The sequence below is a fragment of the Globicephala melas genome, chromosome 16 (genome assembly GCF_963455315.2).
Source record: "Globicephala melas chromosome 16, mGloMel1.2, whole genome shotgun sequence".
NCBI lineage: Eukaryota > Metazoa > Chordata > Mammalia > Artiodactyla > Delphinidae > Globicephala > Globicephala melas.
Window position 1 is genome coordinate 81,700,125 of NC_083329.1, and position 23,632 is coordinate 81,723,756.

The window sequence follows — 23,632 nt, forward strand, 5'->3', positions numbered from 1 at the left end:
TCTGATGTGGGTTTTTTCTTGTTTGCCAGATGTGCAGGAGTTGCTCAGCTAGTTTTGGGGGGTTTTCTCAGAGGAGGTTGTTCCATTAAGTAGCTGTCGATTTCGTGTGTCCATGCGAGGAGGTGAGTTCAGGATCCTCCTACGTCACCATGTTCCACGAAACCCCAGACCTCTTCCTGTGTTCACACACACACACAATCTTAATAAGCCTTTTCTAAGCTACTTTTCCCATATAGAGATATAACTCCAATGTCTTTCCATAATACGTATAAACTTGTGCTGACATTTTATATGGATGCTGAGTATTCCACTGAGCACATGTTCAGAATCTTTCAAAACCAACTTCCAAGTACTGGTCTCACAGGTTCGCTATGCCATCTCCCTTTGTAACATTCTGATGCCCCTGGTAGGCAGACATGCATACAGCCAGCAGGTTACTGTCTATTGCACCTATGACTCTGCTACTAGCTGAGCTGTTTAGTCATCAAGAATCAGATGTGATGATTCCCGAACTTGTTAAGGTCACTTGTACTTATCATCAAAATTACAGAATTTTATTAAACATTATATAAACCAACAAAATATAAGTGCAAGAAGATAACTGTTCTCATGAAAACTATGATGCTCTGTGAAGACCCGATACTGAGAAATTGATAAGACAATTTTTCCTCAATTATGTATCACATGACCATGAACCAGGTAGGGCAGCTGGAAGGAGGGTCACACAAATCTTGAAGGATTCTACACCAGGTTCTCTGCAGATGCCTTAGGGTTCTCACCGACTTAAAGGACAATCTAGAATCGAATCAGCAGACGAATTTTCAGAGAGAAGAGCTTGGCGCCACATCAATGGAGAATAAATGTACACATGTATGACTGAAAATAGAATGTTAAGGACTCGAGCACCATCCCTTGAGTACTTGTAAAAACTGACTTTCTTAATTAATCACCCAAACACCTGCTCTGATAGTGTCAGATAAGAGGATTTCTCACCAAACTGTAACTTCACAGCAACTTAGTGAAAACCATCTGCTTCTTTACCTAGAGCCAGAATTAGCCTAGACATCTTGCTGCTTGAGACGACCCCAGGTAACACCTTACATTCATAGTTACACAGCAATCGCAGCAAGAACGTGTGGGCAGGCCTCAGCCTGACATCCTGGCCTTGCTATTAACCAGCTGTATGACTGTGCAGAGCACTCTGCTTGCCTCAGGTACATAATCTTTGAAGGTATGAAATTCAGATGGATGAAGTTCAGGTGTGAACTTCATGGTGACACTCTAAATCATATAACTCAACTCTCACAAACAAATGCTATTAGGTAACATTAGCGCTCAACTTGCCATTTATATATTTGTTCTTAAACAAGCGTTGCATTGCACAAGACTAAATTACTTAGAACATCTGTGAATACTGGATTAGGAAGCTTTTGCTATGACAGCAAACAACCCCAAACTCAGTGGTATGTAACAACAGCCACATTTCATTTCTCAGAAATAGTTTTACTTTACACTGTAGATTTCCTAAACATTTAAAAAGAAAGAACTTAAAACCCATACATTTATAGTCAACTGATTTCTTACAAGGGTGCCAAGACCATTCAATGGGGAAAGAAGAGTCTCTTCAACAACTGACGTTAAGACAAGAGAATATCTACACGGAAGAGAATGAATTTGGACACCAACCTCACACCATAAACGAAAATTTAAGTCAAGATAGATCAAAAGACTTCAACAGAAGAGCTAAAACTATAAAACTCTTAGAAGAAAACAGGTGAAAGTCCGTGTGACCTTGAATTAGACAGTCATTTCTTAGATATGACACAAGAAGCATCAAGATAATAGAAAAATTGAACACAATCAAAATAAGAACTTTTATGTGTCAAAAGACACTATTAAAAAAGTGAAAAGACAACCCACTGAATGGGAGAAAATATCTGCAAGTCATATATATGATGAGGGTCTAATATCCAGAATATACAAAAACTCTTACAACTCAACAATAAAAAGACAAACAACCCAATTAAAAAATGAGCGAAGGATCTGAACAGACACTTCTCCAAAGAAGACACACAGATGGCCAAAAAGCGCAGAAGGAAGTAACAACAACTGGACCATTTGGCTGTAATGTGGAAGAGTGTGACAGGACAGACTAGAGGCAGCAGGGTCAAGGGGAAGAGACCAAAGCAAGCGTGTTCGAAAGCCAGTGGGGAGAGTGCAGGAGGGCCTGGGCTCCAAGCATGGGCGGAAGGAAGGAAGGAAGGAAGGAAAACCCCTCTACATAACCGGCGAGGAGGAGAAAGAGAACGGGCACAAATACGAGAATGAGCCGTCATCGTCAGCAAGATGAAGGAGTTCCCATTCGATGGCACTATTTTTGCTATAAAACAGGAAGCGAAGTCGTACGCTGGGCTAGAAGGGGAAAGCTACGATTCCAATAGCACTCCTAGATAAAGGGATCTAATTTATCTCTGTTAGCAGGCCGCTTTCTCTCCCTGATACCAAGATCTTAGGTCCTATTTCATCTGATAGCTGGCTATCAACGCACGCTAAAGATTTCTGCAAGGTGACGAAGCTAACGGTATGATGTCACCACCACCTCTGCCCCAAGTGATTCTTCCATCTGCCACTCCTGTCTTTTGATCACCTCCATCTTCCACAAATCTGTCCCCTCCTCTTTCTCATTAGATTTCACAAGGACCACTGAAATAACTTTTTAGTAGTCTCTTTTTTTTCTGTGTTCAGAAAGGTAGTTTGCTATTTATTAAGAATTTATTAAATACTTTCCTAAAGGTCTGAGGTACCACTAAGACACTGAGTTAGGACTGAAACACATGTGCAAGAACGGTCCGTATCAAAATATTAGCTCATCAGTTCAAATCCAACACAATTTTCCCTTGAGCTGGAACCCGACATCAACCTGAAGGAACCAGTGGCACAGCGCCCTCTAACGCTGCTCCAATGCAACAGACATGCCCATGTCATCTGCTTTAACCGTGAAGGCAGCTCATCGAGCACAAGGCCCTCGGTGTAGCACACAGGGCCCCGTCCAACTTGCAACCCTCCCAGCTGCCCTCCTACCTTTGCGGTCTCACTCCTGGCCAGCCTTCCAGCCTCTTTGGACTAGGTCCAGTTTCTCAGCACACACGGTGGTCTTCCTGTGACCATACTCAACAGCCCAAACCATATCTTATGTACCCTTGTACTATCCCGTCTAGATTGCTGGTTGACACAAAGCAGGTGATCAATGAATGTTTATTAAGTGAGCAACTGCTACCACTGTCCTAACAGGCCCTCGTCATGTCTGGCAGACTAATGACACAGTTTCCAACCCAACGACTGGATTTCAAGGAATCTCAACTCTCCTAATGCAAATAGGACATTCCCTAACTTTCCCACAGGAACAAATTACAAAATGTGCTGAATGAGACACAGAGGTAGAAATATAACCCCGACAGCAAGCTCTCCACCCACCATTTCTGCCATGGAACTAAAACTTATAAAATGTCTCTTTGAAGGAAACACAAATTGCAAATAACCTTTATCTCCAGGTCTCACCTAGAAAATCAACGTTTAACACAGGATAGCTGTCCTAGGTATCTTTCTTCTACATGTGAAGTGGTCACATTTATTAGCACTACAAACTGTAGGGCACGTTCAGAGGCTTAGGAGCCGTGACAGAACAGGGCCATTCCAGCCACCTTCCCAGTTTGCCCTCTCCTTACTGCAGGCTCTACTTTAGAACTTGTATTCTGAGGTTTCTGCTTTCTGCAGCTGCTCTTGCCAAAGGCATTCTGCCATCTCAGAGCAAGAAACGTGGTGGGGCTAGCAAGTCCGAAAGAATGCTGGTACTGAGCCTGAAGGAAGCCTTGAAGAAGGCAAAAGTTGGACAAGTTAAGTTTTCTGTATTGAGACTCCTGAAATCAGAAGTCAGAACAAAGCCCCTGATCTCTGCTTGTGCCTTTTCTTCTTCCAGTGCGCCTCTTCTCATCATGGTCTTTCTTTCTACCCTCGCTCCAGGGCAGCTCTCTGCCAGGGGGTGGAACAAAGCGTTCCTGGATCAGCAAGTTCACTCCGCGGTCCCTTTCACACATCCCTGACAAGTTACGCTCTTCCTTGCCGTGGTTTAGCAGAAACACCACTGTACGAGAACAAGAGTAAGTTATTCCTGGGTCTAGACAGCCCCGCATACTAAAAATGATATGGCCACACTGGAGAGAATCCAGATGGAAATACTGTTTTTTACCACATTAAAAAAAATTTTTTATTGGAGTATAGTTGACTTACAATGTTGTGTTAGTTTCAGGTGTACAGCAAAGTGAATCAGTTATACTTATATCCACTCTTTTGGATTCTTTTCCCATATAGTTTATTACAGAATATTGAGTAGAGTTCCCTGTGCTATACAGTAGGTCCTTATTAGTTACCTATTTTATACACAGTAGTAAGTATATGTCAATCCCAATCTCCCATCTTATCACTTCCCCGGCACGTTTCCCCTTTGGTAACCATAAGTATGCTTTTAAGATCTGTGAGTGTGTTTCTGTTTTGTAAATAAGTTCATTTGTATCATTTTTTAAAATTAGATTCCACATATAAGTGATATCATATGATATTTGTGTTTCTCTGTCTGACTTACTTCACTTAGCATGATAATCTCTAGGTCCATCCATGTTGCTACAAATGGCATTATTTCGTTCTTTTTTAGGAACAGTATAGAGGCGCCTTAAAAAGCTGAATATAGAACTACTATATGATCCAGCAATCCCACTCCTGGGCATGTATCTGAAGAAAACCATAATTTGAAAAGTTATGTGCACCCCAATGTTCACTGCAGCACTATTTACAACAGCCAGGACATGGAAGCAACCTAAATGTCCATCAACACAGGAATGGATAAAGAAGGTGTGGTACATATATACAATGGAATATTACTCAGCCATAAAGAAATGAGATATAAATACTTTTAAAAACCAGAGATGTGATCTGAATGCAAATAACAAAAAGAGAGAGAGACTGATGAACCTAAAATAAGAAAAAGCATAGTATGACTTAAAGTCATCAAAAAAGAACAGTAAGGGACTTACACTCACTTCCTTAAAAGTTTAGCGTCTACTGAGCCAAAACGTTTACCTTTTTAACACTGAAAACAGCCACTTAGTGGTATCAAACCCCCCAATCCTTAGATATAAAACATAAATATGTTTCTTGGTAGTTTAAGTACAGACCGAGAGGGTTACACCAAATAGGTATGCAAAGTTCCTCCTAGCTCTGATTCAAATCTTGGATATTTTCAAGGCTGTGCCTGATGAACCTTTATTATCCATAAAATGTTTTCGGTTTATATTGCTATTCTGCTTATGTAAGTTTATGTCCTACAATGACCTGCAGACCAACTTCGAGGTCACCTTATAAAGAGCAGTAGAGCAACTTTAGAAAAGGAGAATAGCTTGCTTTGTTGTATCGCCAACAAAATGAGAAGATTCTCATCTTTTAAATATCTCATTCAGAAGCTTTAGATGAACGTTAAGGAAAAACTTTCGATTTAGTGCCTTTTCCCCCCCACCTGATCCCTCGGTATGGGCGTGGGTTCAGAGATCTGGTCAATGCATTAGTACTGAGCTTTTAGGTGCAAGGCGCTGGTCAACAAGCTTCTGTCTGGCCAGGGGACTGGCAATCCTACTGCACTGCATGCTAACGGGGTCGGGTAATAATAGGGGCTTTTTATACTTAGCTCAAAACCACTTGCACACAACTTCAAGGCCTTTTCGCTCACTACGCACGATTTCACAGTGGTGCTTTCTCCAGGCTGGCCCGGCCACACCTGAAGCCAAGAGACCCACTGCGAGGAACAGCGAGGTCCCGCCGGGGGCCGGCCCGGAGCGGGCGCGGCCCGAGGAGGCCCCGGAGCGAAAGGAGGGCAGGCCCCCCGCCGCCGGCTCGGGAAGCGGAGCCCCAGCGCGCACCTTCATGAACTCGTCCTTGTCGAAGCAGAGCGTGTCCGGCCCCTTAGGTAGGTTCATCCTACTTTTCTCCATCCCGCCGGCCGCCACCGCCTCTCAGCGCCGAGACCCGGACGAGGCGAGGAAGCAGGACGCCGCGCGCACGGACTCGGCGGCCGCAGCCAAGGTACAGAAGGCGCCGCTTCCGCCAACATGGCAGCGTCCGCGCCGCGGCCAATCAGCGAGCGCGCCGCGGGCCGGCCTCCGCCCGCCGCCGCCAAGAGGGGCGCCGGGACGGCCGCCGCCGCCGCCGCCGCGCTGCAGGTGCTGCTGCCCCGTGCGGCGGAGGGCGGCCCTGCAGCTCGGGCCGGCTCCGACCGGGCGGTCCAGGCGGGGGCTGAGCGCTAAGAGCACGGGCTGGAGGACTCCGGGGCTCCCTCTCGACCCGCTGGCAAAAATCGACCTGCAAGCTCTTCCAGGGCGGAGGGAACAGCCACGGCCGCAGTCGGCCATTCGGTTCTCAGGTCCAGGGTTGGGCTCAGATCCAGGTGGGCGGTCTGAGTGCAACTTTGGGTCTTCAAGGTTCTTAAAGGAGCGCCTCATCACCTGCCTAGTCGGGACACAGCCGACAAATACATGTGCATACATATTCATTTTTAATGTAAACCAGGAATGGGCAAATTTTTGTGTTTGTGGCCAGTATCGGTGCGATTACATCCCCCTCCCCCATTTCTCAGACTTTCTCCCTCCTCCTGCACATCCCACTTTTATTTTGACGGTTTCTTTGTGTTTCTCTTTTTCCCATTGTCCCTCCCTCTGGCTGTGAATACCATGATCAAATGATGATGATTCATTTCTCTTTTTTTCTCCTTAAGACCCTGATAACCCTAACCACGAACCTCAGTAAACACTCTTCACCCTGCCACGTCTTTCCTTCCTGCAGCCCGTTGCCTTTATACACCAGGGTGTAGGCTGTTCCTCCCAAGGCTATTTTCTCCTCGGAGATAATGCTAACCCCTAAGAGTCCTTAAAAAGGAGATCAGCTCAGTGCTTCGTGACCACCTAGAGGGATGGGATAGGGAGGGTGGGAGGGAGGCTCCAGAGGGAGGGGATATGGGGATGTGTGTATACATATAGCTGATTCACTTCGTTATACAGCAGAAACTAACACAACATTGTAAAGCAATTATACTCCAATAAAGGTGTATGAAAATGAAAAAAAAGAAATGGCAAGGCTACCGGGGAAAAAAAAGGAGTGGGACAGAGGAAAGCAACACCTTAAGATAAGACACTTGCATTCAAGTTACTCCAAATAGGAAACTGGTGACATTTTTAAAATGTAGGTATAGAATCCAAAACAATATACTCCCTACCACTGGGACTGGCAAGTCTTGTCAAAGGGAATGTTCCCTGCTAATGTCTAGAGAAGCTGATGGATAGGATGAGAGGTGGGATCTATCTGGAAAATCAAAATAAATTACAATCATGAAAAGTACATCCTGCTATTCTTTTTAAAATGTGGAGCCAGAAAGGCTCATTATTTGTTTTGGTTTGTTTACTCTTATTATGAAAATTTTCAAGCGCACACAAAAGTCTGGAGAGCACAGGATACCTCACCCCCTTCCACGTATTCATCACCTTGCTTCAACAATCATCTGTCTTCTCCTACCACGGCACTACCACTCCCGTTTTTTCATCTGGAATGTATTTTGAGACAAATTGCAAACACCACATCATTTCCTGCTCCCCAAATACCTCTGTTTACACATCAAAGAAAAAGAAGAAAAAAGATACTTCCTTACAAGCCCCCAATGCCATCATCACACCTAATAAAAATCACCAGTTCTAATACTGGCTCTGAGAGGTGTGACTTTTAGCCCAATGCCACGAGGTTACTGAGTGACAGTTGCAAACCCAGAAAGCACAGACTGCAAAGCCCACCCTTAACCAAGGCGCCAAGATGGGGGGTTGTGGGGAAGGTGCTGGGTAGACCAAGTAAAAATGTCTGAGAAACCCTGCCTTTTCTAGAAGTCTAAATGAACTAGAACTTGAACTCTTTCCTTCCTTCATTATAATTGCCTTCTGCAATTGTTCCCAGGCCTTTAGTAAAGAAATGTACCTAAATTTATACAGGCTGGCATGCTAATCATGGGGATGCTGAAGGGATTAGGGGGTAAAGGAGAACAAGGGTCCCTGCTGCTGCCCGCCGTGATTCTGGATGCATGCAGCAGTGAGCGAGCAGCGGCTTGAAGCGAGACCTTAGTTCCCTGACCAGGGGATTGAACCCTGGTCACCTGGGTGGAAACCAGGAATCCTAAGCGCTAGACCACAGGGGCCAGCGGCTAGAATTTAAACCCCCAGTCCTTGTCTACCTTGAAAGGAAGAATCTGACAAGGAGACGGAAGGTATAGAGGAAAGTAAAGCGTTTATTAGAAAAGCAGAGTACATGCGGAAAGACGCACGGGCGAACTCAGCGAGAGAGTCAGGAGAGTCATGCCTTTGGGAAGTTTAAATCCTTTCTAAGGGGTCAGTCTTCTGGGTCTTTGCCTTCTTGGCTAATCATCTTGCTTTGACCCCATGGCTACTTTGTCCTGGGACCCTCCCCTAGGTGAGCATGCACCCCTCAGTCAAGAGGATTTCCTCGCACAGGCGTCTGGCATGGGCAAAGGCAACACTTATTATGGGCTGGCACCCCTGCCTTTTTGACCCCATGAGGCCGTTAGGGCATGAGTAGTGTCTCCCTTGCCTCAAGGACGGGAAATGTGTGATCTCTTGATCTCTTAACAGGCTTTAGCCCCTCTCTCCTCCTGCCATAAAAGTGTCCAATGTCCAGTTACCTACCCTATTCCTGTTGTTGTTTCTTATATCAAAGTGCAGATCTTTAAATGCAGACAGGAGCCTGGTCATAAATACGTAGCCAGGAGCCCATTTGTCTCTTGTCTCAGGAAATGTAAATAAGAGGCTGGTAGTGAACAGTAGGCCTGCGGCCCATCTTCTTCTCACCCCAGGAGGTGTGACCTGGAGGCCGGTTGTAAATGACTAGTCTGGAGCCCATCTTTCTCCGGCCTCTGCAGGAGCAGCAGGGAAGACCCCTGATGCTAGTGGAGCATCATGGAAAGGACAAAGTGAAGACGGAGATTAAGCCTGAACCTGCCCAGAGGACAGGTGTCACTCAGAGCTGATGTTCAGTTGGTACACATCATTTCACTCATGCAAATGTGGGTGCGTGGCCTCTGTCTAGAGCCTGCTTCCTGTCCCCTTGCTGCCTTGAGCCCTTCCCAAGATCCCTACTGTGGCCTGGGGAGTCGATTGATGAAGGGTTAAGGTCTAGCTCAGCAGGGGTCCTCTGGCCAGCTTCTGATTGGTTCATTGTCTGTGCTGCTAAACATTTGAATATCGTCTTTAGTGAGATAGCTATTTCATAGGAAATAGGAACTGAAAGATTAAATTAAAAGTAGATATAAAGTTCCTAATCAGTGCAAGACATAATAAGCAGTCAGCGTATCCTAATTTTCTTCTCTCATTCTCCTTTATTTAAAAATATTTATTTATTTATTTGGTTGCACTGGGTCTTAGTTGCAGCAGGCAGGCTCTTTAGTTGCGGCTCGAGGGCTCCTTAGTTGTGGCACATGAACTCTTAGTTGCGGCATGCATGTGGGATCTAGTTCCCTGACCAGAGATCAAACCCGGGCCCCCTGCCTTGGGAGAATGGAGTCTTAACCACTGTGCCACCAGGGAAGTCCCCTTTTCCCTCATTCTTTGATCTGTACTTTTCGTAAGAGCAGGACTTCAATTTGACACATTTTTCTATCTTCAAGTTTCTCTCTTCTATTCCCTAATTTCACTCTTCTGCCTTTCATTTCATGCTAAAGCTCATGCCTGCTACTCCATTTCTAAGTAAATATTAGCCCCCTTTGACTTTGGATCTCAGGAAAGTTCTTAGTTCCCTATTTTCAGTGGCGTCGTGACAGGTCCCCATTTTTCCTTCCCACTCTTCCCTATTTATACTTCTCACACTTTTGGCAGACTTGCCATGGAACACTTAAAACTTGCAAAGAGAAATACTGTGCTCAGGGAATTCATATGAGCATTTTCTCCAGTAATCATCAACGTGCTTTCTTTCTGATCCCTCCTGAACTGTTGTGCTAGAGCAGCGAAAGCTTCCAACAGCAACCGGAGTCATCCTTGTTCGCTACCGCAGGAGAGGAGGGTTTCCATTTTTATATGGATCATACGCTTGAACTGAAGGCTACGTATATAGTCTGACACTCTTTCATTCCAAGAGGAAGGCAGGCATGGGCTGGGGCAGGGGCGGGGGTGGAACCAGCATCACGCTCCAGGCCTCCAACCAACTTGGCAAGCTCGCAGTGAGCTCACAGGACCATTTCAACATCTTCTGTATTTGATTGATATCCCACTACGTTCCAGAGTAGATTTGAGGTGGTTTGGTTTGAATCTTAGAATTTCCCATTCCAACTAAGAGACAGATTAATCCTAAGGTATCCCAAATTTAGCCTCATCTCCCTAATCAACTAGTACCCATGTTTGGGTATGGTAGTACTGGAGTATTATTCCATGTGTATTTTATAACAGACCCAACTAATAAAAGTGGTAAGGATAACTCTTTTTTTTGTTTTTAACATTATAGGGAAAAACATGAAAGACTTTGAAATAAACGTGGAAGAAAATAGAGTCTTCAAAGGAAACGTAGGTGTTTTCTAGCACACCCTTCTGGGCCGATTCTGTGGGAGTGTTGTGTGCCTTTCTTGTCTTTGAGCTATGGACAATCCTGTAAACGGTAGATAATTGATATCATGCAAATTATTCTTATCTGCAGCTATACAAATGAATTTTGTCCATGGGAAGTACAACTGACCCCCTCTTTCCTTTGGAGGAATCCAGTTTTGCATCTATTTGCATCTATAAAAGCAAATTCTTTTAAGCATTCCTGTTTGTTTATGTGTCTACTCTTTGGATTCTCCCTTGGAGTGGTGGTAATGTCTTACTGACTTCCTTGTTAATTAATGAATTAAATAATATCTTTACAAGTGTTCATTTTATATTTGTATGAAAGTCATAATTTTACCTTCAAAAAAATTTTCCCCTAGCAGCATTTCAAATAATAAGCTGTGATAGGATTCTAGCAAATGAAAGTGCGGAGAAATCAAATCAGGGTGAATTTTAGAATTAACTTCTGTGTGGCCAGCACTGCGCCAGAGGTGGGGAATGAATGAGGCTCCAGACCTGGCATCTGGCCCTGGGAAGCTGTGACCTGTTTTGTCATTGTCGTGCATGACCAATGATGTGACTTTCCCACCAGAGTTCCTCCAGGCTCAGTTAACCTTCCTCTTCTGTGCTACCCTCTCCTGTAGTGATCTTAACTATGCCTTTGGTTTCAGCTCCCACCCACAAGGCAGCTCCTCTCCTATTGCCTCCCCACTATCCACTTCTTTCTTCCCCACCATGGCCAAGTAACGGACCACCTACTTGTGCTATTTCACGGTGATGTCCCACCGGTGCCTCAAACTCAGCACGTTCAAACCTTGATTCATCATCTTTTCGGAAAGACCTGCTTATCCTCCTTCATTTTGTTTCTTGATAAATGGCTTCACCAGATGCCAGCTGCATAGGCCAGACACCCAGGAATCATTCACACAACTGAGCCAACCTGCTGTACCACGACCTCAAACGGATGCTCAGCCCTGACTGTAGACTCCCCTGTCTCTCCAGTGGTTTGCTTCCTTTCCAATGGAAATGACCATTTCCCACCTAGGGGTTTGCCTCAACACCTAACCCCGCCCCTTCTGAACAACACCCCCTCACTCTCAGCTCATGCCTAGTGTCAACTTTGAGAAAATAAAAGCAAATTAGGCAGGAATTCCCTTATCCTCACCATCAGATAAAATCTATAGCGGCATCTGTACCCATTTTAGTCTGTTTTTTTAACATTTATTCAAGAAATATTTATTAAGCACCCACTGTGTGCTGGGTACTGCCCTGAGTGTTGGTAATTCAGGGATGAACAATACGGAAAAGTCCCTGTCATCATGGGTTTACGTTGTAATCAGAGAAATGTACCATAAACAAAGAAAAAGAGGGTGTTTGCTAAAGATAAAGCAGGTTGATGGAGAAGAGCCATGATAGACTATTATGGGGGAGCATGTTTCCCAGCTGTCACCAGGGGGGCCCTCCTTGTGTTTAGGATTCATTCCTTCCAACCCTTTCAAGGCTTCCACGCCCAGAGTTAGCATCAACATCTCCTTCCTAAGGGAGCATTCCCATCAGCATACAAACCAGCTTCCATCTTTAAAAAAAACCAAAAAGCTTCCTTTGACCCAACATCTTCTCATTCACAGTATAACTTCTAAAATGTTTGCCTATACCTGTGGTTGCCCAACTAGGGTAACATGCACTTGAAAACTCTCTAAAGAATCCTGTGAACACAGCAAAGGAAACTATCAACAAAACAAAAAGACAACCTACAGACTGGGAAAAAATATTTGCAAACTATGCAACTGACAAGGGATTAATTTCCAAAATATAGGAAAAGCTCATACAGTCTCAATAGCAAAAAAAACAAACAACCTAATAAAAATGGGCAGAAGATCTAAATAGACATTTCTCCAAAGAAGACATACAGATGGCCAACAGGCACATGAAAAAAATGCTCAACATTGCTAACTATTAGAGAAATGCAAATCAGAGCTACAAGAGGTATCACCTCACTCCAGACAGAACGGCCATCATTAAAAAGCCTACAATTAATAAATGCTGAAGAGGGTGTGGAGAAAAAGGAACCCTCCTACACCGTTGGTGGGAATGTACAGCCACTATGGAGAACAGTATGGATGTTCTTTTAAAAACTAAAATTAGAGCTACCATATGATCCTGCAATCCCACTCCTGGGCATATGTTCAGAGAAAACTACAATTCAAAAAGATACTTGCACCCCAATGTTCATAGCAGCACTATTTACAATAGCCAAGACATGGAAGTAACCTAAGTGCCCATCGCCAGAGGAATGCATAAAGAAGATGTGGTACAGGGACTTCCCTGGTGGTCCAGTGGCTATCTGTGCTCCCAATGCAGGGGGCCCGAGTTCGATCCCTGGTCAGGGAACTAGATCCCATGTGCTGCAACTAAGAGTTCGCATGCCACAACTAAAGATCCCACATGCCGCAACTGAAGATCCTGTACATGGCAACAAAGATCCCACGTGCTGCAGCTAAGACCCAGGGCAGACAAAAAGAAAAAAAGATGTGGTACATATATACAATGAAATACTACTCAGCCATAAAAAAGAAATAATGCCATTTGCAGCAACATGGATGGACCTAGAGATTATCGTACTAAGTGAAGTCAGACAGAGAAACGCAAATATCATATGATATGATATCACTTATATGTGGCATCTGATAAATGAACTTATTTACAAAACAGAAATAGACCCACAGACATAGAAAAAAAAAAACCTTATGGTTAACAAAGGGGAAAAGGGGGGGTGGATATATTAGGAGTTTGGGATGAACACATACCCACTACTATGCATAACATAGATAACCAACAAGGACCTACTGTATAGCACAGGGAACTATACTCAATATTTTTAATAACCTATAAGGAAAAAGAATCTGAAAAAGAATGTATATGTAATATATATGTGTGTGTGCGTGTGTGTATAACTGAATCACTGTTGTACACCTGAAACTTATATGACATTGTAAATCAACTATACTTCAACTGAAAAAGAAAGAATCCTGTGCACAGACCATTTTAAGGGAGTCCATTTCCAGATCCTCTACTCCTCTAACGCTCTTTAGTAAACCTGATATGCCCAAGTCAGCCATCACAATTCTCCTCTCACTTTACAAGAGAGCAGTACACCCCCTTCCTCCCAAATCTTATTACAGCGTGTGCCTTGGGGTGACCCCAAATTTGAAATATTGGTTTCATCTCAACTAACCTCCTTCAGTGGTTAATCTTGGTGACTCCCACCCTTAGGGCTTCCTCTCCTTCTAGTTAAGGTTGAAAGTTAGCATTAGAAAAAGGGCATTTGGGCCGATGTTGAAAGGCTGTGAAATCAGAAAAGCAGACTCAGTTTGGGTCAGTGACACTGATTCTTTTCAACTCTATTGTTTTGAGGGATTAAGATGTTTCCAGATACAATAGGAAAAAACCCAAACAAGCATTTCAACTGATTTCTTTCAGATTCAGTGTGGCTTAGTACATGATACAGTAGAAAACTAGGTTGTTGGTATTTTTAAAAACTCAAATTGTAACAGGAAAATTTTATTTCAATTAAGTCAATCCTTTCCTATTTCATTTTTTAATGTTTAATATTTCAACCTCTAATCAATAAGAATATGTAAACTTACGATGAAAAGTTTGTGATGAAAAATTTCAGGCGTCAACCTAGAACTGTTTGCAGTGGTGCACAGAGTCTCTTAGCAAGCACAGGGAGGCACTCGGGGCTCCAGGCACTCACGTCCCCTTCTCTCCTTAGTGCCCTCTTGTCCTGGGTTTCTCTTCCCACCATCTGGACCTTCATTCTCACCCTTCTTCTCTAACTGGCCTCTACACTCTTAAATACCCTAGAGCTTGATCCTGGGTCTTCTCCTGTAGCCGTGCTCTCTCTGGATCAGGGTTGCACAACCTGGGCACTGTTGACACCTGGGACTGGATTGTTCTTTGTTATGGGGCCATCCTGTGCCCTGTAGGGTGTTGAGCAACGTCCCTGGCCTCCACCCACCAGATGCCTCTAGCACCTTTTCCCTCAGCTATGACATCCCAAAGTGTCTCTGCACGTGCCCTGCAACAACCCCCCTACCCTCAGCCCCCAGTTTAAGAACCACTGCTCTAGACGATTCCTTCCAGTGTCGTTGAGCTCTAGACGATTCCACCCAGTGTCGTTGATTGAAGTACTTTCTATAAACTGAAGTTAGTACTTCAAACCCTAGCCTTTCCTTGGAGCTGAGACCCGTATGCCCCACTGCCCACAGCGCGGCTCCATGTGAATACACAATAGCCATCTTACCTTCAACATAATTTCTAACCTGCTTCCTCCTCCTCCTGGCCTTCTCCCAGTCTCCCTGGTACCCCCACCTGCTTAGTGGCCAAAGCCCCAGCCCCCGGGACGATTCCTCCCTTTCCCTTATCTTGATTTTGCCTCCAAAACAGAACTCAGACTCTGCCACTGCTCTTCATAGCCACTGCTCCCGTTCAAATATTTTTTAAACTCAGATACTGCCGTCAGGCTCTGGCCCTGCTACCACGCTTACACAGGTGTTTCACAAGGTCACTAATAACCACCACAGGGCCAAATCCAGTGGTCCTGGATCTAATTCTCAGGTCTCATATGACTCCACCTGTCGGTCCTAAACGACAGGCAGTCCATTCATTTAAACTTGCTATATGTGATTATATTGTGTGCACCTGGCGCTTCTGACCCTCCCTTTGTGTCCACTTTGTCCCTTTCAGTCTTCTTTGTTGGTCTTCCTGGTCTTTAAACATCGGTGTGCCCTGGATGAGGGCCTTCAGGTTTAGTTTTCTGTGGTGTTAAAAAACAAAATTCAACGGAGTAAGTTTTAGAGCTCTTATTGGCTTTATTCAACAATTTGCGAGTCGGACAGCATCCAACCAGGCAGATAGAAAGGAGCTCCGAGGAGCTGTACAAAGTAAAAGACTTTTATAGGCAGAAGGGAGCAGGAACAAGGAAGTTATTCTAAGTAAAAATGAGATCGGTTATTGCAAGGTGGCTTTCCTTTAGGGGAGGGTAGGGGTCTATCGGACAGATGACCTCACTAGTGTTGACCACGTGATTCCTGACTGACTGGTTTAAGATTCCGTTTCAGGGAGAGCAGAAGTTGTAATTCCGTTGTTTTGGTTTGGTGACATGGGGCTTAGCATAAGCGACTCCATTGGGGGCCTACTGTCCTGTTTTTAACAGTTACTTCATAACAAATGACTACAAGCTTCGTAGCTTTGAACAGCAGACGTGTAGCGTCTCATAATTTCTGTATGCCAGGAGTCAGGGCACACTTAACTGGGTCCTCAGCTCAGGGTCTCACTCAAGGCAGAAATGGAGATGTTGACCACACTGCATTCTCATTTGAAGGCTCGACTAGGGAAGAGTCTTCTTCCAAACTCACTTGGGGTGTTGGTAGAATTCATTTCCTTGGACCTGTATGATTTGAGGCAGAGGGGACCTTCTTCTGGCTCTTAAGTGGAGGCCGTCCTCAGCTCCTAGAGGCTGCCTGCAGTTCTCTGCCACACAGCTCACTCCACAGGTGGTTTGAAACACATCTCTTTGCTTCTTCAAGTCCAGCAAGAGGGCCTCTCCCTCCAATCAGCAAAAACACAGTCTTATATAATAGAATGTAATCACAGAAGTGACAGCCCCTTACCGTGCCAAATTCTACTGGTTAGAAGGAAGTCCTAGATTCTGTCCACTCTCAAAAGACCTATAACAGAAGGGGAGAGTTGTCACAAGGCTGTCTTAGAATGCTCCCTAACACACCTTCTCTGATAGATGTGTACATTGCTTTGCTCATTGTCTGGCTCTCCTCTTAAAATGGAACTTCACGGGGGGCAGCAACTTTTTCTTCTCTATTCCATCTCCTGGCACAGGGCAGGTGTTGCATAAATACTGAAGAATAATTTGTTTCTATTTTTGCCTTCCTCCTATTTGTTCTCTACATAGCAACCAAAGGGATCTTTTAAAATGTGAAATGTATCTTACCACCATCCACTGACCCAGTGTAAACCCTTTCCGTGACCTTTCTTTTCTTCTTTATTCCCTCCCCAAGGGACACAAGAGGGTGCTACCTAGTCCAGGCTGTGGACTTCGTGTCATGGGAGCTACAGAAAAACCTGGCCCCTCTTGTCTGGGGCTATGTCAGGATTTCCTCGGCTTCCTGTTTTTTAACTTGATCCACAGTAAGAAATAAGTTTTACTTTGAGACCCAGTACATGTATTCATATTGTGTGTGTACATGTAGGTAGAGATAGGTATATATATATTTTTACACACATACATATATACTTATACTGCAATAGCTAATTGCATGTGTCAACTTGACTGGCCATGGGGTGCCCAGATCAAACGTTATTTCTGGGTGTGTCTGTGAGGGTATTTCTGGATGTGATGAGCAGTTGAATCTGTGGACTCAGTAAAGCAGATGGCCCTCCCCAGTGCAAGTGGGCACCATCTAATCCGTTGAGGGCCTGAACGGAACAAAAGGTGGAGGAAGGAGGAACTCACCCCTTTTCTCCTCACTGCTCAAGCTAAGGCATCTCATCATTTTTTCCTGCCCTCAAACTGGGATTCATAGTGTGGTAAATCCCCTGGTTCTAAAGCCTTTGGGCTCGGACTGAATCACACCACCAGCTCTCCTGGTCTCTAGCCTGCAGATGGCAGAGCCTGGGACTTCTCAGCCCCCCTACTCGCATGACTCAGTTCCTTATAATAAATCAATCTCTCTGTCTCTCTCTGGTAAATATATATGTGTGTGCATTAATGTCTCTATCTCTAGCTCTCTCTCTCTCTCTCTATCTAACTGGACCCAAAATTGCAAGATTTGCAGTGAAAACCATGAGAGTAAGTGGTCGATAACGTCCCCTCCCCCCTTTTAAGATGCAATTTATTTAAAGTAAAAAAAACAAAAGCTTATCCATTTTCCCATCCCCTACTCCCTGCTTCTGGTAACCACCAACCTGTTCATCTGTTCTCTGTATCTATGAGTTTGGTTTTCATGTATATATATATAAATATATATATATATACACACACATATATGTACACACACACATATATATACACACATACATATACATGTATATATATTCCACATATAAAAGGTCGTATGTAATTTGTCTTTGTCTGACCTATTTCACTTAGCATAATGCCTTCAAGGTCCACCCACGTTGTTGCAAAAGGTAAGATTTCATTTTTTTTATGGTTGAGTAATATCCCATTGTTTTATAAATATATGACACAATTCCTTATCCATTCTTTCATCCATGGCCACCCTGGCAGCCCAGGTCACTTCCCCGGTGTTCGTCTGTCCCATCTAATCCATCACAACCGCTGGTGTTTCTCTCCTCTGCACATCTGTCCAGTCTGCCTCTGCGCCACCTCCATGCTGTCACCCAGGGCAGGTCACGTGGAAGCGCACCGAGGTCATTACAGTAGCGTCCTGACTGCTCGCCCCCGCCGCAGCCTGCGTGACCAAGTCCTCACACTGCATCCACCACACACCAATATGATCACACACGTTCTGCTGAGAAACCCGCAGCATCTCCCCAGGGCCTGTGGACAGAGCCCAGACTCCACGTGCACTGAGCTGTCTCAGTGTGGCCACACCACCGCTGAACTGGAACCCGTGGGGCTGACCTCCCTGAAAAGCCTCACGGAGGCCCTGCCTGAAGCGGACCCCTCCCTCTGCACCTCCACCGGATCCAGCATCTTCCCACTCTGGCTGTGCTGGCCTCCCTCACCTGGCCTGCACACTCCTCCCGTCCTGTGGGGTCCGAGACGTGGAGGTCTGTGCAGGTGCTCCCCCAGCCCCCTGTTCCCCCTTACAGCGCAGTGCACATCCCACTTGGGTCTGTACGCCCTCCAGATGCTTGCCCCTGTACCTCCACAGCCGAGCACAGGGCTAGTAACTAACAGTAAGCACTCAAATATGCTGAATGAATGAATGAAATGAAGACTTGATCCCAAACTCTGATACGAATAAATCAGGCCTGAGAGGTACAAAGAAGGACTAACTGAACAAGATTCTGAGAGGAGAGAAACTAATATTCGTGGAGTACGCGGCACTTTCATGTTATTTAGTCCTTACAAAAATCCTTTGAAGTAGGTAGTACTACATCCACTTCACTAGCAGGAAAACTGAAGAATAAAGACTGAACACCTGTCCCTGGGTTGCAGGGGCCAGCCGTCCCCTTCAGATTTCTTCCCTCTCTCCTGTACCCTTAATCCTCACTCCGTGCTTTATTCAGATTTCCTTAGTTTTGACTAATGCCCCTCTTCTGTTCCAGGACCCCGTCCAGGACACCACATTGCATTTAGTAGTCATGTCCCCTTGGCCTCCTTTTGGCTGTGACAGTTTCTCAAACTTTCCTTGCTTTAGGTGACTTTGTCAGTTTTTTAAAATTGAAGTATAATTGACCTACAATATTTCATTAGTTCCAGGTGTACAACATAGTGATTCAATATTTCTATAAATTACAAAATGATCACCATGATAAGTCTAGTAATCACCTGTCATCATAAAATGTTATACAATTGACTATATTCCCCATGCTTACACTTCATCCCTGTGACTCATTTATTTTGTAACTAGAAATTTTGTAACTAGAAGATATACATATATATATATCTTCTTTATCCATTCATCTATTGATGGGCACTTAGATTGCTTCCATGTCCTGGCTATTGTGAATAATGTTGCAATGAACATTGGGGTGTATATATCTTTTTGAATTAGTGGTCTTTTTTCTTCAGAAAAATACCCAGAAGTGGAATTGTTGCATCATATGGTAGTTCTATTTTTAACTTTTTTGGGGAAACTCCATACTGCTTTCCACAGTGGCTGCACCAATTTACATTCCCACCAACACTGCACAAGTATTCCTTTTCTCCGCATCCTAACCAACACCTGTTATTTGTTGTCTTTTTGCTGATAACCATTCCAACAGGTGTGAGGTGATATCTCACTGTAGTTTTGATTTGCATTCCCCTGATGATTAGTGATGTTGAGCATCTTTTCATGTGTCTGTTCACCATCCATACATCTTCTTTGGAAAAGTGGCTTATCAGGTCCTCTGCCCATTTTTTAATGGGGTTGTTTGTTTTTATGATGTTTATTTGTATGTATTGATGTGTATTTTGAATATTAACCCTTTATCAGGAATATGATTTGCAAATATCTTCTCCCTTTCATTAGATGGCCTTTTCATTTTCCCAATACTTAATTGTGCAAAAGCTTTTCAGTTTGATGTAGTCCCATTTGTTTATTTTTGCTTCTGTTTCCCTTGCCTAAGGAGACATATCCAAAAAATATTGCTAAGACTGATGTCGAAGAGCATACTGCCTATGTTTTCTTCTAGGAGTTTAATGGTTTCAGGTCATATGTTTAAGTCTTTAATCCATTTTGAGTTTATTTTTATATAGGGTGAGAGAAAGTGGTCCAGTGTGATTCTTTCACATGTAGTTGTCCGGTTTTCCCAGCACCATTTATTGAAGAGGCTGTCTTTTCCCTGTTATATATTCTTGACTCCTTCATCATAGATTAGTTGAACATTTAAGTGTGTGTTAATTTCTGGCCTCTCTACCTTTTTCCCTTGATCTATGTGTCTGTTTTTATGTCAATACCATACTGTTTTAATTACTATAGCTTTGTGATATAGTTTGAAATCAGGGAGTGTAATACCTCCAGCTTTGTTCTTCTTTCTCAAGATTGCTTTTGCTATTAGTGGTCTTTTATGGTTTCATACAATTTTAGGATTTTTTGGTTATATTTCCATGAAAAATGCCATTGAAATGTTGATAAAGATTGCATTTAGGGCTTCCCTGGTGGTGCAGTTGTTGAGAGTCTGCCTGCCAATGCAGGGGACATGGGTTCGTATCCCGGTCCGGGAAGATCCCACATGCCACGGAGTGGCTGAGCCTGTGAGCCATGGCTGCTGAGCCTGTGCGTCCAGAGCCTGTGCTCCGCAATGGGAGAGGCCACAACAGTGAGAGGCCCGTGTACTGCAAAAAAAAAAAAAAAAAAAAAGATTGCGTTTAATCTGTATATTGCTTTGGGTAGCATGGACATTTTAACAATATTAATTTTCCAACCCGTGATCATGGAATACCTTTCCATTTATTTGTGTCTTCTTCAGTCTCTTTCGTTAATGTCATGTAGTTATTAAATTTATTCCTACGTATTTAATTACTTTTGATGCAATTATAGATGGGATTGTTTCCTTAATTTCTCTTTCTGATAGTTTATTATTGTATTATCTGGTGCCCCAATTCTTGTGGCTGTGTCTTAGGGGACACCACTTTATTTCCTGGCTCTGGAGGCTGGGGGTGCTTGTGTTCCTGGTCCCATGGAACTTTAATAACTGGTGTCACCTGAAAGGCACTCATACCCTTGTCTGGTGCCCTGATTTTATGACTGTTGTCAGGGGACACCTGTACATCTAGCTCTAGTGGATAACAGGGTTTGTACTAATGGGTCACCAGGGCTGTAACCAATGGAGAAAGAGTTCTTAAACAACTATCATCCCCAGGGCACAGCAAGAGGCAGCAGACCCAGGAGCTGGGTCTTTCTTTGTAGGAGGTCTATTAGCTGATCACCATGACTGTGGCCTGAGGGGCAGGATTATAATTAAACACACATTTAGGGGCTTACTGAAATCCTTTCCAGAAACCTTAGGGGGTGGGTGTTATCTTTGCACTCATTCTCTGCCACACTCCAGAGCACCACTGTCTTCTGGGGGATGGGGCAGAAGCTTTCTATGTGTCTAGTGTCCTGGTTTTTATGTGTCTGGTACCCCAGTGTTTGTAGCTGCAGCCCAAATGACACCCCTTGATCACCTGGCTATAGTGGTTAGGTGGGGCTTGCATTCCTTGGGGTCCCACAAGACTGTGGCAATTGAAGAGACAGTTCTTGGCAGGATATGCCCCCAGAGTACTGCACAGACAGTGGAATGAAGCATACTACACAGTTTTTCTGTGAAGGAGGTCTCTTTGCTTATCTTGGAGCTTCAGCTGGAGGGGCAGGCTTCAGATTTGGCACACATTTAGGGACATATGGAGCTGCTCTCCAGGAACATAGTCTGTGGATGCTCTTTTGGTGCCATCTCTCTGCCTTGCCCCAGCTCACCAGTATTACCCAGAAAAGAGATTATATACTCATCTAGAGCCCCAATTTCTGTAACTGCTGCCCAAGGCAGATTGCCTGGCTCCAGTGGCCAATAGGGCTTAAGCTTGTGCTCCCACAAGACTGTATATACTTACATACCTTTAAAAGCTGATGCCTAAGAGTCTGCTTTCTAGTCAGCCTGAATCTAGGTGCTGAGGTGCTCCCGTTTAGGACACTGACAGGTTTAGCACATCCTCAACTACTGGGAGCTATTAAAAATATAATAGGCTGGTTGGAAAAACACAAAGGTTTGAGAGACAACCAAGAGCTGGGGCAAGGTTGAACAACAAGGTTCATCTCTTAAATGGTGCCACACTTTCACATCTAGGAGAAGTAACTGTTTCATCTATTGTATAGAAACCAGCACAGAGAGTCAAACAAAGTGAAGAAATAGAGGAATATGTTCCAAATGAAAGAATAAGATAAAACCTCAGAAAAAAACCTTAATGAAATAGAAATAAGTAATTTACCTGATAGAGTTCAAAGTAACAGACATAAAGATGTTGTTCACTGAACTGAGGAGAAGAATGGATGAACACAGTAAGAACTTCAAAAAAGGTATGGAAAATATTTTTAAAAGTATCTAATAGAAGTCACAGAGCTGAAGAATACAATAACTTAACTGAAAAATACACTAGAGGGATTCAACAACAGACTAGATGAAGCAGAAGAAAGGATCAGTCAGCTTGAAGATGAGGCAGTGGAACTCACTCAGAGCAGCAAAAAGAAAAAAAATGAAAAACGTGAAGATAGCTAAAGGGATTTATGCAACAACATCAAATGGATTAACATTCACATCATAGGGCTCCCATAAAAAGAAGAGATAGAGAAAGGGGAAGAAATCTTATTTGAAGAAAAAATGGATGAAAATACTCCCTAAGCTGGGAAAGGAAATGGACATCCAGATCTAGAAAGCCCACAGAGCTCCAAATAAGAGGAATCCAAGGATATCCACACCAAGACACATTATAATGAAAATTTCAAAATTCAAGGAAAAAGAAAAGAGGATTAAAAGCAGCCAGGCTACAAGCATATTTTTCAGTAAAAACTTTGTAGGTTAGAAGGGAGTAGCATGAAATATTCAAAGTGCTAAAGGAAAACATTCCATTAAAGAATACTCTACTCAGCAAAGTTATCATTCAGAAATGAAGAATAGTTAAATAGTTTTCCAGACAAGCAAAAGCTAAATGAGTTCATCAGCACTAAACTGGTCTTACAAGAAATGTTAACGATCCTTCATTAAGCTGAAAAGAAAGGATGCTAATTAGTAACAAGAATACATATGAAAGAATAGCCCAAAACCCATCTATATGCTGCCTATAAGAAACCCATTTAGATGAAAGGACACACAAAGACTGAAAGGGAAATGATGAAAAAAGTTATTCCATGCAAATGGAAACCAAAAGAAAGCTGGAGCAGCTATACTTATACCAGACAAAATGACTTTAAAATAAAAACCGTCATAAGAGACAAAGAAGGGCATTACTTGTTGTAAAGGGGTCAATCCAGCAAAAGGATATGACATTTATAAATATTTTGCAACCAACAGAGGAGCACCTAAATATAAAAAGCAAATATTAATAGACCTAAAGGGAGAGATATACAGCAATATAGTAGGGGACTTTAGTACCCCACTTACACCAATGGATAGATCATCCAGACAGAAAATCAACAAAGAAACTTTGGCCTTAAATGATACATTAGACAAGGTGGACTTAACAGATATTTACAGAACATTCCATCCAAAAGCAACAGAATAAACATTCTTCTCAG

The 23,632-nt window shown here is 43.6% G+C and overlaps 1 protein-coding gene across 4 annotated transcripts in view; it reads right to left on the reverse strand.

Moving 5' to 3' along the window:
* COG2 (component of oligomeric golgi complex 2) overlaps positions 1–6,130 on the reverse strand; it is a 41,699-nt gene extending 35,569 nt beyond the window's left edge. For all 4 annotated transcript variants that reach the window (XM_060285945.2, XM_060285946.2, XM_030839609.3 and 1 more), the window contains exon 1: positions 5,967–6,130. In XM_060285945.2, coding sequence (XP_060141928.1) covers positions 5,967–6,038 — 72 coding nt within the window. In that variant the 5' untranslated portion in view covers positions 6,039–6,130. The remainder of the gene's footprint in view (positions 1–5,966) is intronic.
* Between the last annotated feature and the right edge of the window lie 17,502 nt (positions 6,131–23,632).